The following is a 19,536-nucleotide window of genomic DNA, read 5'->3' as shown; positions in this document are numbered from 1 at the left end:
ATTTTATGGGAAATCCTAAGAAATTAACTCTAATCAAGGTTTGGTAAATGCATGGCTGACTTGTCCATGGTGGCCTAAATACCCCATTTCTGTGGCTTATGCTTTCCTGGTCTTTTGATGACAGGTTTCATGGACCCAAGCATTACGGACCATAGTTAAAAATTGTTATAAGCAGCATGGGCGGGAGGACCTTCTGTATGCTTTCGAAGATCAGCAGACACAAACTCAGGCCACCACCACACACAGCATAGCCCATCTCGTACCATCACAGACAGTAGTACAGACCTTCAGCAACCCTGATGGCACCGTGTCGCTCATCCAGGTAAGCAAGCCTGATGGCTCCCCTCACACCAGAGAAGCTCGCCATGCGGATACTCCTCTCTGTGCATCGTAACAGTTACTCTAGCTCTTCTTGCCTAGAATTCACTTCTGATCAGGTTCATTTCTTTTTTCTTTTCTTTTCTTATGATTCTTGGAATGGGGCCAGGGTCCTCACCAACATTGGGAAAGCACTCTACCACATGGACACATCTAATCTCCAGCCTTTGAGCCTTATTTTACATTGCATGTGTTTTATTTAATTCAGAGCTATAAGTAGCCTCAGGGACATTTCCAAACAAAGCATCTGAAAATGGTTTCTTCGTTTAGAGTCCAATTAAGTAGTAGGATGCTCACCTAGCATGTAGAAGGCCATCACCTCAATCCCACCATCTGAGAGAGAAACAAAGGAGGATTTTGGGGCAAGGAGAGAGGGAATGAAGAAGAGAGAAAGAGGGGGCGGGAGGGGGTGTGCATGCCAGAGAAATACCTTTTCTGAGGTGGAATACTGTTTATTGACAGGTGGATCTGTTCAGGTCACGGTTAGAGTAGAGCGTTGGTCGACTGCAGCAAACTCGAGTGGAATGCAGTCACTCTTCTAATATGAGTCATGCTAGTCTCTGAGAGCTGATTTTAGCCATTCTCTTCATGTCAGAAGGCATATTATGCTAAATTCGGGGTTCAGTGAGTCTTATGTGTAAGGGACAGACAGAGGGCCTATCCACTGACACTTAACTTCCTGTGTCTTCTAGGTTGGTACTGGGGCAACAGTAGCCACATTGGCTGATGCTTCAGAACTGCCAACCACAGTCACTGTTGCCCAAGTGAATTATTCTGCTGTGGCTGATGGAGAGGTAAGAAAACGGTGTCTGTATCCCCTATTGAAATAGTGCATGAATACCTAGGGAGAAGTCAGGGCTGAGAAGGTGAAGGAGCAGCCTTGCAATATTTAAACCTTTTAATACTTATCAGACCATGACAATTTAGAGAAACATCTAATATTGTGTATGTTAATTGTAACAAATAAAATTCATGGATCACTATGACCAAAACTGACCTGTTAGAAGCTTAGAATTTCCCTTTTGTAATATAGTGTTTAATATAAAACACAATAAAAGGGATTTTCTCTTTAATACTTTTACAAGAAGGGCCATTTGTGGGCTCCCATGCTGAGGATAGGCAATCTGTGTAGTTGCAAAAATGTCATTTAGGGACTGTACAGATTACATGGACATTTAGAAGTCAACATTCAAGGGGTTGGGGATTTAGCTCAGCGCTGGGTTCGGTCCCCAGCTCCGAGAAAAAAGAAAAAAAAAAAAAGAAGTCAACATTCAAATTTAAAGTCAACTATGTATGTTGATTTTTTAAGTATATAATTTATTTATGATGCAGTTGGCTTAGGAACCCTTTCATTCCAGCACTCTAGAAGCAGAGGCAGACAGATCTCAGTGAGTTTAAGGCCAGCCTAGTCTAAACAAATATTGTCTCAAAAAAAATTGTTTTTAATTCTGTTGTACTTTGGACCATCAGTTGGTTTTGGTCATGTTGAATGCATTAGACATCAGAGATTTGAATATCTGATGATGATGATGATAACTCTGCTGGACAAAGGAAAACAAGCACCGAAGTACAAAGACATCAAAGATGTGAGCTTAGAGTGGGGCACCAGCACGTGTGATGGGTTTGAAATTATATGACACATTCTCCTAGGTTTTTAATGAATATCAATCCTGCTGAATATAGACAGGTTCAATAGCAAGTAGGAGAATACGGAGCACGTTCTCCATCCGCACATTCGGTGAACTCTCTGGACCCCTGTGCCAATCTCTGCTATCCATACTGAACAATAAACTATTCCTGTCCCTAAGGGACCACACAGGGAGGGTGGGAAACCCATGGCAACCATTCATTGAGCAGCAGCAGGAAGGGAAGAGGGGACCAGGGTGCAGTGCAAGGGATCTGCTTCTGAGTGTTTTCAGAGGAGTGTTTCTTTGTTTCTTTCCCCACCCCTTCCTCCATCCATCCTTCCCTGCCTCATTCCCTCCCTGTCTCTCTTGACACAGTCTGGCTCTGTAGGCCAGGCTGGCTTGGGATTGGGAGGGACCCCGAGGGCTGAGACAGGTATGTGTTGCCGTACTTGTCTCAAGAAAGTATTTTCAGTGATTTCTCTTATGTGCTTCCAGAGCTGCTTGACATAGACACACTCAAATTCAAATGGAAATTCAAATAGTCCCCCTTTTTGCACAGAGAATAGCATGCTGAAACTCTCCCTATACATTATAGGCCATGTTGTGTGCGTTCATTTGGCTAAGAACATAGTGATGTTATGTTTTGACTTTTGACTGTCCTTGTTCTTTCTGCCTCAGGTGGAACAAAATTGGGCCACATTACAGGGCGGTGAAATGACCATCCAGACGACGCAAGCATCAGAGGCCACCCAGGCAGTGGCATCACTGGCAGAGGCCGCAGTGGCCGCTTCTCAGGAGATGCAACAGGGAGCCACTGTCACCATGGCCCTTAACAGGTGGAGGCAGGGGTGGGGAAGAATGGGACTGCAGGACTGTCCTAAGAAAGCCACCGCATTCCTCCTCAGTCACAGCCGACAGGGATACAGCTCTGGCTCATAAGACACTGTAGGCTGGGTTGTTGTCTTCAGTCCTGGGACGGAGCTCCCTCGGGCTTCATCATGTCAGGCAGACATTCTAATACTGAGCTATGGTACTTTGATTTCTAGCCAGCCCCCACCAAGAAAAATTAAACCCTTTCTTTGGAAGAATATCTAGAAAGGGCACACTGCAGAAAGAGAGAGGCCTTTTCCAAAGCAGCATACATGTTCCTTTCTGGCCACTTGTTACTGGTTGTTGACAGGAAAGATCATCACCCTGTTGTTCTTAATTCTTGACACAACTTTATTTTCAGCAGACCCAGGAATTTTTTTTTTTTTCTTTTCTTTTTTTCGGAGCTGGGGACCGAACCCAAGGAATTTTTATTAATCATTAAGAACAGAGACCTTAAAGTCACTGTGCCCCTGCACTTGCTGGCTGGCTGACCTTGAGCAGTTTATTTAAACTCAGTGCCCAGGCTTTCTGTAGACCGACTGTAATGCCTCTCCCTGCCTTGAGGAGGTGTTGTAAGAACTGAAGACGTCACTGCGGGTGAGGCTCTGGATCAGTGCCTGGCTTGTGGTCAGGGCTGCTGCTGCTGACCACTGTGTGCATTCGGTCCTTAGGCTCGCATAGACCTTGACCTCTACGGCAGGCCAGCACTCTTCCTGTGAGAGCGGAGCAGGGCGGAGTGTTGCAGCACAGTCTCTGCTGTCAAACCCTCCTCGTACCTGGGGAGACTTAATTTCAGTGAACCACCTAACAGTTGTTAGCATGAACATTGTAGAAATCCAGAGAGAGGAATACAAAAGTCAGCTAAAGTGTAGATTGGAGGGAACTTTTTTGTTGTTAAACTGCTTTTTTAAAAGTTTAGATTGGTAGGGACAGGTAGCTGGAGAGCATAGATGCAGTGCGCTGTATGAGACTGTACAGTGTGTTGTTTGAGAAGGGGTTTCCAAGGTCACATGGATTTCTGGTTTGAATCCCAGCTAAACTCTTGGTTAGCCATTTGCCCCTAGTAAACTTAGCCCCTAGTCTGAGTTTCCTCTTTGTTACTGCAGGGAAATATTTATGAACAGACTCAAAAACCCAGTTATACAATGTGGATGACGTTCTTAGAGGCACCTGCTCATGTTAACACTCGGGGAATTAAGTCTGTCTTCCTCACTTCTTCTCTTCCTTCTACCCTTCCTTCATTTCTCCCTTTCCCTTCCTGCCTTCCTCCCTCCCTCTCTTAAGCCGCTTTCTTTCCAGGGAGTCTCACTCTATACCCTAGGTCGACATAGAACTCACTCTATATCCCACGCTTGCCTTGAACATGTGATGATCTTCTTGTCTTAAAGTCTCTTGAGTACTGGGAATGTAGGTGTGAGCCACCATGCTCATGGTATTTAAATTATACAGCAAAGGGCTAGGGACTAAGATCAATTGGGGAGGCTGACCTGTGTGAGGCCTCTATTAGAATTGATTATAGTGGGATATAACTATAAAACCAGATAGGACAAGGCAAACCCGAGCCCAGGTATGCTTAAAACCTTTGAAGCCATTGATTTTGAAGGAAGTTATGGCTACGACTGGTTGGCCAGACTCTAAGACGGAGACACAGGCATGCATTCACTCTAGTCCTCTCAGATTTACTGTGTCCTGGGGCCACTGATGTGTGCTTTTCAGAATCGTGGAAATTTAACTGCTCTTAACAGGTTAGCATTCTTCCACTCCTTCCTTAAGGTACTCAGATGAGTTTCCTAAAGGCTCAGAGGGAAAACCCCCTGCCTTCAGCCTGGTGTCCCCTTACTGTTTCTTTGGGTCTAAAGTAATAAGTAGTAAGCCGTCACTAAAGGACAACAAAACCAGAACTTAGAACCGACACCTTGATTCCCAGTGAAGTGTGGTATCCTGGGACCCCTGCACATAGTGGAAAATCTGAGGCATATTCTGGTTCCCTTTGCTGTGAGGATAGAGTTTATTTCTAAAGGCAGTGAGCATAATGGTATCCCCTGAGGGCTTGTTAACAAAACCGAGATGCAGCTGCAGTGTTTACTCCAGAAAGGAGAGTGTGGGTCACTGTGGCTTGAAGGAGGAGAAGAGAGATGTTGAAATCTGTTTGCAATCAGATAGTCCAATGCCCCAGTGAGTCCTAGGGTGATGTCTTGCCACTTCCGCCAGAAGCCAAGCCTGGGAGCAGAGCTAGCTGAAACCCACAGGTGAATTGAACACTTCATCAGGAGGGTTGGGTCTCAGACAACCCCGTACTGAGGAGTCAGTGTACATGCGATATGGGGACCCCTTTGTCCCATCAAAATTCATTGTTGGAAGTCCTGTTACTGAGAACACTGTTCCTGTGGTAACAAAATGATTTCATAATCTGCCCTAGTCTGTTTCACGTACAGATGGACCAAGCATGGTTCTCTAATAACCACCTGCCTCTACTGCACCATAACAGCAGATGTGAGTGCAGAGTGAGGAAGGAAAAGCACGCTGTGGGGAAAGGCAGGTGGGGCCTAAGGAGGCATAGGGTTCCTTCATCCACCGGAGGGGGAGGGGCAGCTGCAGGACAGACCTGCTTTTCAGCTATGCTGTATCAGGGCAGGATGCAGAGCTGCACAGCCGTAGCCCACCCTGGCTTCATAATGACCCAGAGGGGTATCATGCAAGAGTTAACAGCAATAGACACCAAAATGGGTATTCATTTTAGTGCATAAAATAAAGAATAAGCTGGCACTTTTAGAAAAGAGGCAGGAAGGGGAATCATGTGAACAAATAAGGAGGAGAACATCACACACAAAAACAAAACCCAAGCAAGCCAAGCAGCAGGGAGAGGAGGCAGTGCCAACACAGCCGATGAGTTTGACACTCGGCTTCATTGGCTGGGACCTTCTCTACTTACAGACCCTCCTGCGAAGATACGGCTCAAGTCCCCCGGGGCAGCCCTGCACAGAGCTGCATGGTAGAGGGCTGCACTGTCGTGCACTGGGCCTGTTTGCCGCAGGAGGACCCTGCTGCACATTGTTTTGTCAGTATAGCATTTGTGTCTGCTGACCACACTGCTTCCCTCAGCATTGAGGGAGTTAGAGGCGCCCTCTTTAACTGGACGCTGCTTTAAAAAGAAGCAAAATGGAGCCTCATGGTGGATCCCCTTACCACAGCACTTGGAGCTGGAGATTGGCTAGAAGTTCCGGATCAGCCAGGCTCAAACAAACTCAAGAAGACAGGGGGCAGGGGGAAGGAAGGAAAAGAAAATGAACCATGTTTTGAAATAAAGTTCTTTTTTTTATTGACTGATATACAGATATACATATTTAGAGAGTATTGTGACATTTTAAAATATTCTTGGGGTTGGGGATTTAGCTCAGTGATAGAGTGCTTGCCTAGCAAGCACACGGCCCTGGGTTCGGTCCCCAGCTCCAAAAAAAAAAGAAAAAAATATATACTCTTCAAGCTGAACATATTATTAGAACTCTTATTACATTATATATAATTACTATATGATATATAGTATATCACATATATAGATTAATATATTAGCCAGAGGTCTATCCCTTTTTATAAAGGCATTAATTTTATATTTATATTAATATAGTATATTGATACATATTATATATTTATTATATATAAAATATGTTTTAGTCTTATTGGACATTGGTTCAATAAGAGGGGGTGGATAGTGTAGATCAGAATGTCCTTACCTGTAGTACTAAAGACTGCATTCTTTCTTGTAGACTAAAATTAAACATATACTTAATCACAACACTAGAAGGCAGAGGCAGGTGGATCACTGAGTTTGGAGCCAGCCTGGTCTATAGAGTAAGTTCTAGGGTAGCCAGGGCTACACAGAAACTGTCTCAAAACAAACAAAGGTTGATGAGAGACTTGGAGGTACCTCAGTAAAGTGCTAGGGGGAAGGGGGTGGGCAATGCCATATTTGGTCCTTATCCCCAGCCACAGAGTATGGTGGTTTGCTTTTGTAACTCAGCAGTGCTAGGGAGGTAGGGACAGCAGATCCCTGGGACTCTGACCAGCCAGCATAGCCTCAGGGGTGAACCCCTGGCCTTTCAAAGCAGGGAGGAGTACGTGTATGCCTGGTTCCATTGGGAGTCAGAAGAGAGCTTCAGATTCCCCTGGAACTGGAATTACAGATTGTTGTGAGCCACTACACGGGTGTCGGGCTTAACCTTAGTCCTCTGCAAAAGCAACAAGTGCGCTTAACCACTGAGCCAGCTCTCCAGCCCCTAAATTAAAAGATTTCCCTTGGTATTGAGAGTTGAACCTAGGACCTCATACATGCTGGGTATATGCTCTCCCATGAGCTACATATTGTATATATTCTCACTATTTTAAGTTTTAATTCTGTCAGTGTCACAAGGTATCACAGTGGTGCCAGCGCTAGCCTTGAACTTCCTCTGTTACTTATGATTTGGCTATTCCTGCGTGGCTTGCCGATATGACTCTAACCACTCCAACTGTCCCAGAACAAGCTCTTGCTATAAACCCCAGTTAGCCTCAAACCTGTGGCACTCACTCCTTCTGCCTCAGCCTTCCAAATGATTCCAGTCAAAGGCAGGGTCCACGTGCAGCTCTGGGCTGTCTGGTATAGTGTTGTCACCAGTGCTTCAGTCTATCTGGAGAGGCCCAGCTTTTCTATATAAAGCACAGGCTTTATCAAAGGATTTCTTTTGTTTCAAGAGTAAACCTTTTTCTCTCATCGTTTAAGTGGCACCTGCTACAGCCATATTTCTGAGGAGTGTCCTAGTGTGTGCTGGCTTTGGTCTCCAGCTCTGCAAAAACAACAAACTTTCAGTATGGTTCTGCTTATTTATTTGATATGTGATAGGTAGTGTTTCTGATAATTACATTTTGCAAAATATATATATTTTTTTCATTTCACACGGGGGGGGGAGCTTAAAGGCAAGGCAGATTAGTTCTAGCTGGCTGGCTGGCCTGGGGCAGTACTGTACCCTTGCTTTATCTGCCGAGCTTCTTAGATGAAAGAACTGTATGTAAGAAGGTGTGCATTGCTGTGACCTGCTCAGTGACTTGTCTATACCAGCCAGTTCCCACTCCTTCACCAGTCTCCACCAGAGCCTGGGACGCAGGAGGCTAATGTTAATAGTGCACAGCCTAAATAGTCAATCCTGATACTCCCTCAGGAGCCCCAGATCATCAGCTGGTCTCCCCATCTCATAGAGGGGATTCTGAAAGTCCTCTGGGCCGCTTGTTTTGTTTTTAAAATCACTGAAATTTACATGACACATTTTAGTCTTAACTTTTTTAGGAATTTTCTTCCTTAAAATATAAAATAAAAATTAAATAATAGTATGTCTTAGTAAGTTGTTAAAATAAAAAGTAATCGTATGTCTTATACGCTATGACATTACAGAGTCAAGAAAACTGGATGTTTAGTAAACGCAGATAGCACGGAGAGGGAAAAACGATTCCTAAACTGGTAGAACCAGGTGCTCCCTTCCAGCCGGTGTCTCTGCTGTGTGCAATGTTGGCCTCGTAGGAAAGGGAGTTTATGGTTTCCTTGAACTTAAAAGGCAAGAAAGTAGGCCTTCCAGTAATGATTTGAAATGCTAAGACTCCATTTTGAGTGCTGTCTACATGTAAGTGAAGCAAACGGAGGAAGGAGCTGGATCTCTCAAGTTAGTAGCCAGCCATTGCTTCGTATTTAAAAAGCGTGGATTAAACCGTGTTGTTATTTAATATGAATCAGATAGGAAGTCTAGGCTGCTGACTGCTCAGATTATCATTCGTCTTTGGCATAAAAGGACAGCTTCTAACGGTCTGCCTTGCGTTATCCTAAGCAGAAAAGGAAACCTTGTGATTGACAGCCAGAATGGATCAGAGCTTCCCCTCTGGTTTGCACTTGTACCATTGGGATCAGTAAGGAAGGACTGGTGTGAGCATCGTCTGTCCTCAAGCACTCCGTACCATTACCTCAGCCTAAAGAAAGCTTCGCATTAGCTTTACACTGTGTACGACTTGAGAGTCTTCTAGCTGTTTATAATCACTGAAATTACTAGCACCCAGGGAGCCCAAAGAGCCTAGGAAAGGCGGTGTTGCGCCTTGACTCATCTTGCATATGCCCCTGTCCTGTCCCTGTACCCACAGTGAAGCTGCCGCCCATGCTGTCGCCACTCTGGCTGAAGCCACCTTACAAGGCGGGGGACAGATAGTCCTGTCTGGAGAAACCGCAGCAGCCGTTGGAGCACTTACTGGAGTCCAAGATGCTAATGGTAAGAGATCATGAATATTTTATTGAATGCATTCCCTGTTTCCACTTAAACCTTCCTGATAGAGCGGCAACAAGCCCGTGAGGAAGACATTGAGCTTGGTTTGAGTTTTTCCTCATAGGTAGACAATTAATGCCTAGGAGAAGCTAGGGCCTCCGATCCCTTTTACTAACAGGGTTCTTGAGGCTCCCTGAAGGACAATGCTACAATAATGGCTACTTTTGGAATATTTTTTTAATTAGCTGTTTTGCTAAGATCAGACTTGCTGAGACATACTTAAGAATTTGCTTTGGAGCATTTCCTTTCTTTCCTGTCCTATGGGGTAGGGTAGGGTAGGTTGTTGATCTTGACTGCAGTAGAGCCTCCCATGGGTGGGTGGAAAGGCACCCAACATGCCACCTGCCCCAGGATATACAACAGGCTATGATGAAGGCACTTCTCTGGTTGATCCTCTGTGCTCTGCTGCTTGTTATTTGTGACCTTACCAAGGACATCTGGTTTTTGCCAGTGACTTGGCTACTACCCTGCCCTTTCCAGCTCTTTGACTTCCTGGATATTGGTGACTAACTGGAATAAACAAAAGGGGTAAAGGTAATAGAAATTATGGCTCCAATCCCACTCTTTGGATCCACTTACGCAGACTCTGGGAGTCAGTGGGGAGGATCTGGGCTCCCCGGGAGTTCCTCAGAAGACTGGGTCAGAGGGGAGCAGTCCAATCCATGACACTGCCTGTGCCCATTTCCTAATCGAGCAGGACTGCTTATCTGTGGTATGGGAGAGATTGGTATTTAAAGTCCTGGCAAGAGGGTAAATAGATAACATCTTTTTTTTATTTAGGCAGACAGCTCCTTAGTAGCATTAAATGCCTTAAAGAGAAGTTTCAGCTGGGTGTAGTAGCACACGCCTTTAATCCCAGCCCTACAGAGGCAGAGGCAAAGCAGGCTGATCTATGAGTTCAAGGACAGCCAGAACTACTGCAGTAAGACTGTCTCAGAATAAAGAGAGCAAGGTGGAGGTGGAGGGAAGGAGCAGAAGTTTCTACCAGGTTTGTTTGATTTTATAGTCAGTCCATAAGAACTAAATACTCTGCAAGTCAGCAAAGTCTTTTTAGGGGAAGACAAAAAGATTCTTCTGTTCTAGGAGAGAGAAATGTAGACTAACTAGCTAATGTCATTTCTGAGAATTGTTTTTCCAAAAAAGAAAACAAATTACATACTACAACCACTGGCTGTTTTCTCTGGCACTAGGGGGGCTTTCATCCTTATACTAATCTGAACAGAGATAGTGTTGATTTTAGCCAGAATACTGCGGGATAAAGAACATCTTACAACCATGTGTTCAAGACACAGTGGGCCGTGGAGGGAATTAAGGAAAAGCTCCCTCTGTAGCTAGGACCCTGCCCTGTTCTTTACCTTTGCTCGTCCTCGTCTGCATTCTCATCTAATTACAGAGTGGGGGAGGCGCTCTGGCCACATGGCATTCTCCTGAACTACAGTTCTGTTACTCTCAATGGAACTGCTAAAATACTTACCATACAGGTTTCATGGGAGATCTTGTTACCCATTCAGATAGGCTTGATATATCTGAGAGAGGACTGGCTGCTTTAGGGTTTTAGCTCCTCTCTAGCCTCACCTTTTCAGAATGACAAATTTATACTGGAGTCTAAAATGCTCTGGGTATCCAGCCAAATAGACTTGATGGGTCATATAATGAAGTTGAATCCCATTTTCCTGTCCAGTGCTAGAAGTTGCCTCTTCTTTAGTAGTTCCCATGTTACTGGCTGTATCTTGGTAGGAGACCATTTTGATCTGTATCCTAAGAGCCCACAGTTTCAGCCAAGCCTATCAACACATGCCTGTAGTCCTGCTTCTTAGTTGGCTGAGAATGGAGGGTTACTCATGCTCATGAGTTAGAGACCTCCCTGGCCAATATGGGAAGAACTCAATCTCAAAAATAAAGTTTTTAAAAAGCTATTAGTCCCCCAAGCAAGCTAATATGTGCCAAATTCGGGATTTTTGACTTGGATTGTTCTTTTCTTACTGTAGGTTCTCTGTATCAACTAAATTAGTGCCTTGTAACACATCTCAGTGTTTCTAGACAAAGCTGCTCATTTTTAGACAAGTCTAGGATGGGAGCTAATCCAGATTGCTCTGACATTCCTTCTGTACTGACACATTCACCCAGAGTGCTATAGGGTGTACTGTGGCTTAGCTGGGTGTCCCCTTACCCAGCCTGACCAGCCAGGCTCTCTTCACTCGTCCAGAACTTGCCACTCTGTAATGATAAACTTCAAGCATTTGCCAGTAAACCAACAAGATCTCTTTTGTTTTTAAATCAAAAAGTTTCTTATCAGGAAGAATCTTCTGATGGCAGAAGAAAGTCCTACTTGTAAGAGTAGAACTAACTTGGAAATTGACACTTCTTGGGGGAAATGTGTCACAGACTCAGTCTGAAGAACAGTGCAAATGAAAGACCTTGGAGATATGCAGATATGGTTTCTGGCCTGAAGGGGAAGGAGTTAGTGGAACTGAATAGCAGGGACGGATTGGCCACAGAATTTGATGGAGTAAAGTAGCCACAGTGGTAGGTTGGGTATCCTGTAGACAGTGTTGAAGATCCTGACTGGGCTGACAGGGCAGTCCTCACAAGCCCTCCATCCCCGGAGACATCCCTGCTTTTCTGGGCACCACCTCCATCCTAACATGACAGGAAGGTGGAACCCTAGCATGGCTTGATTCGGTTTGTATTCTACAAGGCTACACACTTTAGACTGTTCATTTCCCTTTTATCTACCATCCTCTTCTCTGCTAGGCCCCGGATCCCCTGTGCTTCCAGGACTCATGGCCTCCAAGACCAGCGGATACAGGCACTCCTGTGGGGGAAGCCTTTATAGACCCTTTCTCCTCCTTCCTATTTTACAGCAAAAACAATAAAGGATCCGGTTGGCTCCTGCTACCTCAGGCAGCCCTGCTTTCATGTCAGAAACATTATCACAGATTCATTTGGGTCTCTTTTCTTCCTAAAAACAAGATGAGGCCAAGCAAAGCAGATGACTGGTGTTGCTAGGCACCCAGGCTTCTCCCTAGAGCCACTGACCCTCTTCCTAGATCTGGAAGGGAGGCAAATGGCAAAGAAGTGTTTGCCTCAACCTTTGGCTTTATTTTCTGTTTGTTTGCTTTTTTGTTTGTGTCTTTGTTTGTTTTGCATGAGGTGATATTTTTGGTTTTACCTTGATTATTAAAGAATAGAATGTTGGTGTTTGGAGGGGTTTTTTGTTGTTTAAATTTGGCCTTTCTGTTTGTCAAAAAAGAGTAATTTTCAAACTAAATAGGGTTGTATCATCAGTGTCACTTTGTAAATCATTTTGAAGTATCTTAACCATTTTATGTCATTAAATAACTTTTGAAAAGGCCATTTTTATAATGCTTGGTAATATTTCATTTTATTGTCCATAATTGAGAGAGTCTCCTGTTATTGGTAATTTAGCTTATTGATAGTTTTTTAACAATAAAATGGCACTGTTTATGTTTGTACAAGATTCTGCACAGCTTTATTTGTTATTCATTTATTTATTTGATGTCACATCCTGTGCTTGATTACTGTCCCACTGGGACAACCTGCTTCTTTACTTTACACTGAATATTAGCATGATTTTATTTCTTATCTGTTTTAGGACAGGTAATAAGTTCTGTCTTGATTTGCATTTGTATATTAGCAATACGTGTGTTCACCTTTTTCATTATTTTTGTTTTGCTTTTGAGATGGGCTCGTTTCGTAGTCTAGGCTTAGCTCAAACTCAGAGGCAGTCCTCCCATAGCACCCCTTAAATTGCTGGGTTACAGGCACGAGGAAGTCGCTCCTCCAGCTAAGGTTTTATATATCCACATTTGTGTGTTTGTGTGTTTTAACATGTGTGAATGTTCTGCCTGCACATTTGTCTGACCTAGTAATGTTCTTTGTCATGTGTGTATTGCCTTTACCTTTCTATTATTAATTTGTTTATTCGTTTTTGTGTTCATAGAATTTATGCTTTTGTTGTTATTTTTGTTTTGAAACAGTTTTGGTTTTCCAGCCTGGTGTCAAAATTATGATGCGCCTGTCTCAGTCTCCCAAGTGCTGACGTGGCTTGTGTGCCACTGTGGCTGGGTGCTTTATGCTCAGGGGGTCTTTTCTTTTTTTTTCTTTCTTTCTTTGTTTTTGTTTGTTTGTTTGTTTGGCTGATTTGGTTTTTTGTTTGTTTGTTTGGTTGGTTTGGTTTGTTTTGTTTTGTTTTCCAAGACAGGGTTTCTCTTTGTAGACCTTGATGTCTCAGAACTCAATGTATAGACTAAGCTGGCCTTGAACTCAAGAGATCTTCCTGCCTCTGCCTCCCAAATTCTGGGACTGAAGGTGTGGGCCACCGCTGGTAGCTTCAGTGTTCTTCTAAGAATCTGTGTGTTCCTCCAGTTCTAATATGGTCTTTAGAGGTTTTGTTTTCTAGGGGTTTTTGGTCTTGGTTTTTCAAGACAGGGTTTCTCTGTGTATCCCTGGCTGTCCTAGAAGTCACTCTGTAGACCAGGCTAGTCTAGAACTCAGAGAACCACCTACCTCTGCCAAGTGTTGAGATTAAAGGAATGTGCCACCACTGTCTGTCATTTTCTTTTTTTTTTTTTTTTTTTTTTCTTTTTTTTTTTTTTTTTTTTTTTTGGAGCTGGGGACTGAACAGGGCCTTGCGCTTGCTAAACCCAAGCGCTCTACCACTGAGCTAAATCCCCAACCCCTTTGTCACTTTCTAGTTGTTGTTTGTTTGTTTGTTTGTTTGTTTGTTTGTTTTAAGATAGGGTATCATATAGACCAGCCTAGACTAATATAGTCATGATTTTTTTTTAATTTTTGAATATTATAAAATATGTGAAATTTATTTTAGTGTACTGTATTAGGTAGAAATAAGTTGGTATTTTCCCTCCATTTATATTACAATATTTGGTATTAGTCAATTAAAAGACCCATTTTTTTTTTTTTTTTTCCTTTTTTGGTTCTTTTTTTTTTTTTTTTTTTTTCGGAGCTGGGGACCCAACTCAGGACTTTATGCGCTTCCTAGGCAAGCGCTCTACCACTGAGCTAAATCCCCAACCCTAAAAAGACCCATTTTTAAATTTGGAACTATTTTAACTATGGAAAAATAGTCAAAATTCTAAAGAGTGAGCTTTACAGTAGTTTTGAAGTTCACTTAAAGAAATGAACCTTTGTTTCTACTTGATTGTTGCAGACCTCTTCACACTACCTGTGTTGTCCTGGTGCTAAGAACTGAGGCCTCATTCTTCCCTCTGTCCTGAGGGAGTGGGGGAACCCGGCTGGAGGACACTAACCCTGGGCCACATGGGCACTGACAGCACCTCCTCCCTTTACCTTTGGGACACAGCCTGCCCTGCCTGACTGGCCCTGGCAGCTGTTTTCTGCCTCCTCAGTCCTGCCGTACTACAGACATGAGTCTGTTTACTGCCCGTCCTGCTGCCAACCCAAAGCAAGGCTTTCAAAACCTGCAGGAAACTACACTTCTGTCTTTTCCTCACTTGGCATGACCTCAAATTTTCTGACCCCTCCCCCCTTTATGTTTGTTTTTTCTCGTTGTTTTGAGATAGGGTTTTTCTACATAGCCTGGTTATTCTGGAGCTCACTGTGTAGATGAGGGTAACCTCGAACTCACAGAGATGAAGGCCTGTACCACCTGGTCCTTTTTTAAAAATCCTTACTTTCGAAATCCGCTGTTACCTTGATCTCACTGTATTAAAATACCTCTCAAGTTTGATCTATAAGGCTTGAGAATACGGCTCAGTGGTAGATTGTGTGGCATGTGCAGGACTTAGGACAGAAAGAAAAGGAAAACTGGTCATCGTATCATAGCAAGAAGGTTAGCAGAAGAGGTAAGTCAGAACAAGCGTGAGGTTCTGAGAAAGGAGCAGGGCTGTTGGATGACATCCTCACAGGAGACGGTGGAAAGTACAATTCAAGTTACTGACCAGGGTTCTAAGAAGTGAGTCTAGCTGGACTTGGAGCATTGTGTGTTTTAATTCCCTATTAAACCTCCTTCATGTGAATTATAAGAGCATTCGAATACCTTCAGTATGAGGTCTGTAAAATCTCTGTGTGTCTGTCTCTCCCTCCCCCCCCTCACTGTCTCTCGGGCCCAAGCACACACAGATTGAGACTAAGAGCCTCTGTTACAAAAGTTGGTACAGGGGCTAGGGATGCAGTTCAGTAGTAGAAGTGCGTGTGCATTGCATGGCCAAGCTGTGGTTGGTCCGTGAGGAAGAGGAGTGATAACAAGGCTCGGTTCACTCTGTATGTCGTGTGGTATTTAGAGTAGCGGGGTTGAGGAAGATGGGCAGATCTGTGAGCGAAGTGCTCTGACAACTGTTATCACTAACATCATGGGGGCAGGAGGTTACTCTCCCTAACCCTTAGCTGTACGGTTAGGATAATGGTTAGGCTTTGTTCATATGGTGGTAAACATGGAATAAAATGGTTGCTGTCCAGGGCTCAGCAGAGTCTGGGTACATAGATACATTGTAAGTGGGATGATGTCTCCACATTTACTCTGTAGGTCAAGAACAGAGCTCATAGTACTAGTATAGGCCACGTTTTTCATCTTTAGGACAGATCCAGAGGCGGGCACCATGCACATTGCTTGAAGCACCTCCTTTGGGTTCTGCACTGTCCCAATAGGGCTGCTGTTCTCCAGCATACAGTTCACAATAACTAGGGTGTCCTTTTCCTCTCTGGAAGTAGCCACAGTCGCCCACTATTACTGCTGTGGCCTTAAGCTCTTTAAGAAAGAAGGCATAGACAGACCCCATGCTCATAAACATGGCTGTACTATGGCATGTTTGCAAAAGAGCCAACAGAGGTGTACATTGATTTACTATATTAATTTAGGAAATGTGTCAGGAGGTTCCTATCCCTTTATGCACTAATTACTTTTTGACTTGGTGGTAACTGAGATTTAAATAAAGAAATTGAAATAGAATACATTTGGGGGCTGATGAGGTGACTCAGTGAGTAAAAGCCCTTCCTGTGCAGTCCTGATAACCTGTGTCCATCTCTTGATCCCCTCAGAGGAGATAATGGGCACCCTAAAGTTGTCTGGCCTCCGTGTGTGCACACACATGCAAACTGTAATAAATAAAAATTTAGACTTTAGCATGATGTGGTGACACGTGCCTTTAATCCCAGCACTCAGGAGCCAGAGGCAGATGATCCTTGAGTGGGAAGCCAGCTTGGTCTACAGATTGAATTCTAAAACAGTTAGGACTAAACAGAACAACCCTATCTCAAAGAAAAGAAGTGAAGTTACATTTTATACCATTTATACCATTTGACAAATGCTGTAACCAGCCTTGACGCAGCCCCTAGAGCAAGGATCTCTTGTGTGTGTCTTGAATCCCAGCATCTGCATGCTGCTGCCTTATCTTCAAGGCCCTGCAGGGTATCACTGTAGTTGCTGTGGGCTTCCTAGAAGGTAAATGGCCCTTTTCTCCACTGGCCGCATTGATGGTGTCTGGAGAATGAAGGCCCTAGGAAGTCAGTCGGACAAAGCTGGGCCACGGCCTGTTCTGTAAGAAAAAGCCAGTGCCGATCTATTCCTAATGCAGCCCCTTCCACTGCGGGATCACAGGGCGTCTGCACACACCGCCTAAGGTCTGTTTATGAGAGATGAGACAGGAGAAGAGATGCGGCACTGTGGCTCAGAGAGAAAATGGAGGTAGGCACGTGAACAGGGCCTCAGCTGGTTGCTGCTCTGGGTTACTCGCCAGTGTCCTGCCGCAGGAGAGCAGTGCTACTGTGGCCTCCACAGCTGGGCAAGAAGAGAGCTTTTTTTGCACACAGGTTTCCCCCACTTGAGTCAACTGAACAGAAGAGGAGATGTTCTGGTGAGCCTCATCAGAGAAGTAGCCATTGTTATTCTGCTTGATCTTTGCCTGCCAAATTACCCGGGAGCTGCATGGTGTTTTCCTTACTGTTACTGCCACTGCTGCACTCCCTTGTACAAGAGTCACAAGCGAACAACAGAAAACCTTAGAAGAGGCAGATAAGTCCATAACATCTAAAACTGCACAATTAAATTCAAATAAGAACATGACCTAGTGGCCACTAGAGTAGCCAGTAAATCTACAATAAAGATAGTCATGCATTACCATCACTGAAGAAGGCTTTTTGGGGAGCAATATCATGCCAGATATAACAAAAATACCATGGCTGCCTCCTAGCAGGGAAGGACAGATCTTAGGAGCTTCGTCTCTCTCTCTCTCTCTTTTTTTTTTTTTCTTTTTGTCGGAGCTGGGGACCGAACCCAGGGCCTTGCGTTTGCTAGGCAAGCGCTCTACCACTAAGCTAAATCCCCAACCCCAGGAGCTTCGTCTCTTGATCTTCTCAGCTCTTAGTCATCATGGCTTGTCTTTTCTTTTCCTTTCTTTTTAAGAAAAAGCCTCCCATGTGACTGCAGTAATCCACAGACTGTACACAGTGAGGCAGGAGGTTTTTCAAGAACCGCCCTGTTTATATGCTCAGCAGAGTCGTAAGTAGGAAACTCTGAGACAAGAGGCAGTGGTGACATCTAGACACACTTCCTGGTCTGTTTATTCATGACACAGGCCACTTGCATATTTGTGCTTAGATTTCTCACACAAGTGCAAGCTCTTCCTTGTAGGTATAGACCCTTGCAGCCAGCGGTACCCAGACACAGGTATGGAAGCCTGGAAGGTCAAGAGTCTGAACGTAGCCATTGCTACTGGGTGACTTCCAGATTGCAGCACAAACACAGATGCTGCTAAGAAACGGAACAGGAAGCTGTGCTGTGGACTCTGGTCTGTAGCACAAAAAAAGTCCTGCATCCTGCACCTCATGGGTACCTCTCTGCCTTTGACAGCCTGAGAGAAGAAAGGGACTGTAGTGTGAGTCTTCAATCCTGAAGCCTCTCCTTCCACTCTGAATGACTCTGCAGTCCAACGTGCCTTCCAGAATGGCCCTCTGTAGGAGGCAGCAGCTTTCCTGACTTGAGTCTCTCCCACCCAGGGGTATAAGAACGAGCTAATTGTGGGTGGGCGGCAGAAGCCGTTTTGCCTTGCTCTTTCAGTGTGTGGCTCACCCGACACACATAGCTGCCCACACTTACCATTGTGCCAATAACGACATTATCATTAGAAAAGCCTCACAGGAAATGGGAAGGGAAGCAGGAGTCTACTCAGGAAGTTCCTGTGCTCCAGAGGTCCCAGGTCTTGCTGTCACTCAGACACAGCCCCACAGCTGGTAGGTCTCTACAGCACCCTTCTCCAGTTGCCTACGCAGCCTCCTGCAAAGGTGTGCGTTTCATAATCTGCAGAAGCAGCAGTGCCTTTTGCAATGGCTCCTGGCCCTCCATGTGGGTGTGGCATGGCATGGTATCCTACTTGTAATCCCAGCACTGTGGAGGCTGAGGCAGAGGCTCACAAGTTTGAGGCCAGTGTAACCACATAGCAAACTTTGGACCTGCCTGGGATGCATAGCAAGACCCTGCAGGAAAGTGTTAGGACGTAGTGGGATGGGGAGAGAAGGAGCCTGAGAGAGAAACTGACTCTCATCTTTGTCTTAAAGATGAGAGACTACAAGTGGGCATTGAGGGCTTCGTAGACCATTGGGCATTTGTCTTCACTCTGTGGGCTCATCTGAGCTGTACTGTGGCCTTCAAATGCTTAGCTGTTACCTGCAAAAACCTTCCATTTGGTCCACAACACCACAAAAGGGATTTGCACGCATCAGCAAGGCAGCTTGACATGCCTTCGTCTGCTCTTTAGTTGGGTGGTCAGGTATTCTCCGTGGAGAGTCATTCCATGATCCAGGTCCATTCAAGCAGAGCTTCAAAATATTATTGCCCTCTTCGGTGGCTCCCAGCTCTCTCTGTGTAGGAAAGGCAGGCTACTGTTTCTCGTGATTCCAGCTACCTGTAACCAGATCAGGATTTTGGTGCCTATCATTAAACTCAACACTCTTGCAAAGATTTTTTTTTAAATACCAAATCTAGAGACAGTTGAACAAATTTAACTGGATTCATTACTATTTAATTTGTGGTTGGAAAAGAGCTGTTTGGTGTTTCCCACATTCTTCACCCAGGTTTAGTTAGGCAAGTTAAAGGCCTTTAACTTCTGTTCACACAGGGACCCACATTGTCATAACAGGGCAAGCTTTTAAAGAAGAAAGGTCTTGAGTAAAAGAGCACCTTCCTCGTTTAGTCTGTGCTTCTGTTAGGATTTTGAAGGAATGTCAGCATGCTGTTATTAACTCTAATAACGTGCACATCACAGCCTGGATGCTTTGGGGCCTTCTGACTCTCATATTACCTGTGTAAATACAGGATTCACTTCCCTGCA

At 44.5% G+C, this 19,536-nt stretch overlaps 1 protein-coding gene across 5 annotated transcripts in view; it reads left to right on the top strand.

The window, feature by feature from the left end:
- Window positions 1-19,536, top strand: part of Nrf1 (nuclear respiratory factor 1) — a 102,650-nt gene that overhangs the window by 68,026 nt on the left and 15,088 nt on the right. For all 5 annotated transcript variants that reach the window (XM_032906820.1, XM_032906819.1, XM_032906817.1 and 2 more), the window contains 4 exons: window positions 125-322; window positions 1,071-1,172; window positions 2,685-2,842; window positions 9,033-9,157. In XM_032906820.1, coding sequence (XP_032762711.1) covers window positions 125-322; window positions 1,071-1,172; window positions 2,685-2,842; window positions 9,033-9,157 — 583 coding nt within the window. The remainder of the gene's footprint in view (window positions 1-124; window positions 323-1,070; window positions 1,173-2,684; window positions 2,843-9,032; window positions 9,158-19,536) is intronic.

This window comes from Rattus rattus, chromosome 6 (genome assembly GCF_011064425.1).
Source record: "Rattus rattus isolate New Zealand chromosome 6, Rrattus_CSIRO_v1, whole genome shotgun sequence".
Lineage (NCBI taxonomy): Eukaryota > Metazoa > Chordata > Mammalia > Rodentia > Muridae > Rattus > Rattus rattus.
The sequence above is the reverse complement of the archived record's forward strand: the minus strand, read 5'-3'. Positions and strand labels throughout refer to the sequence as shown.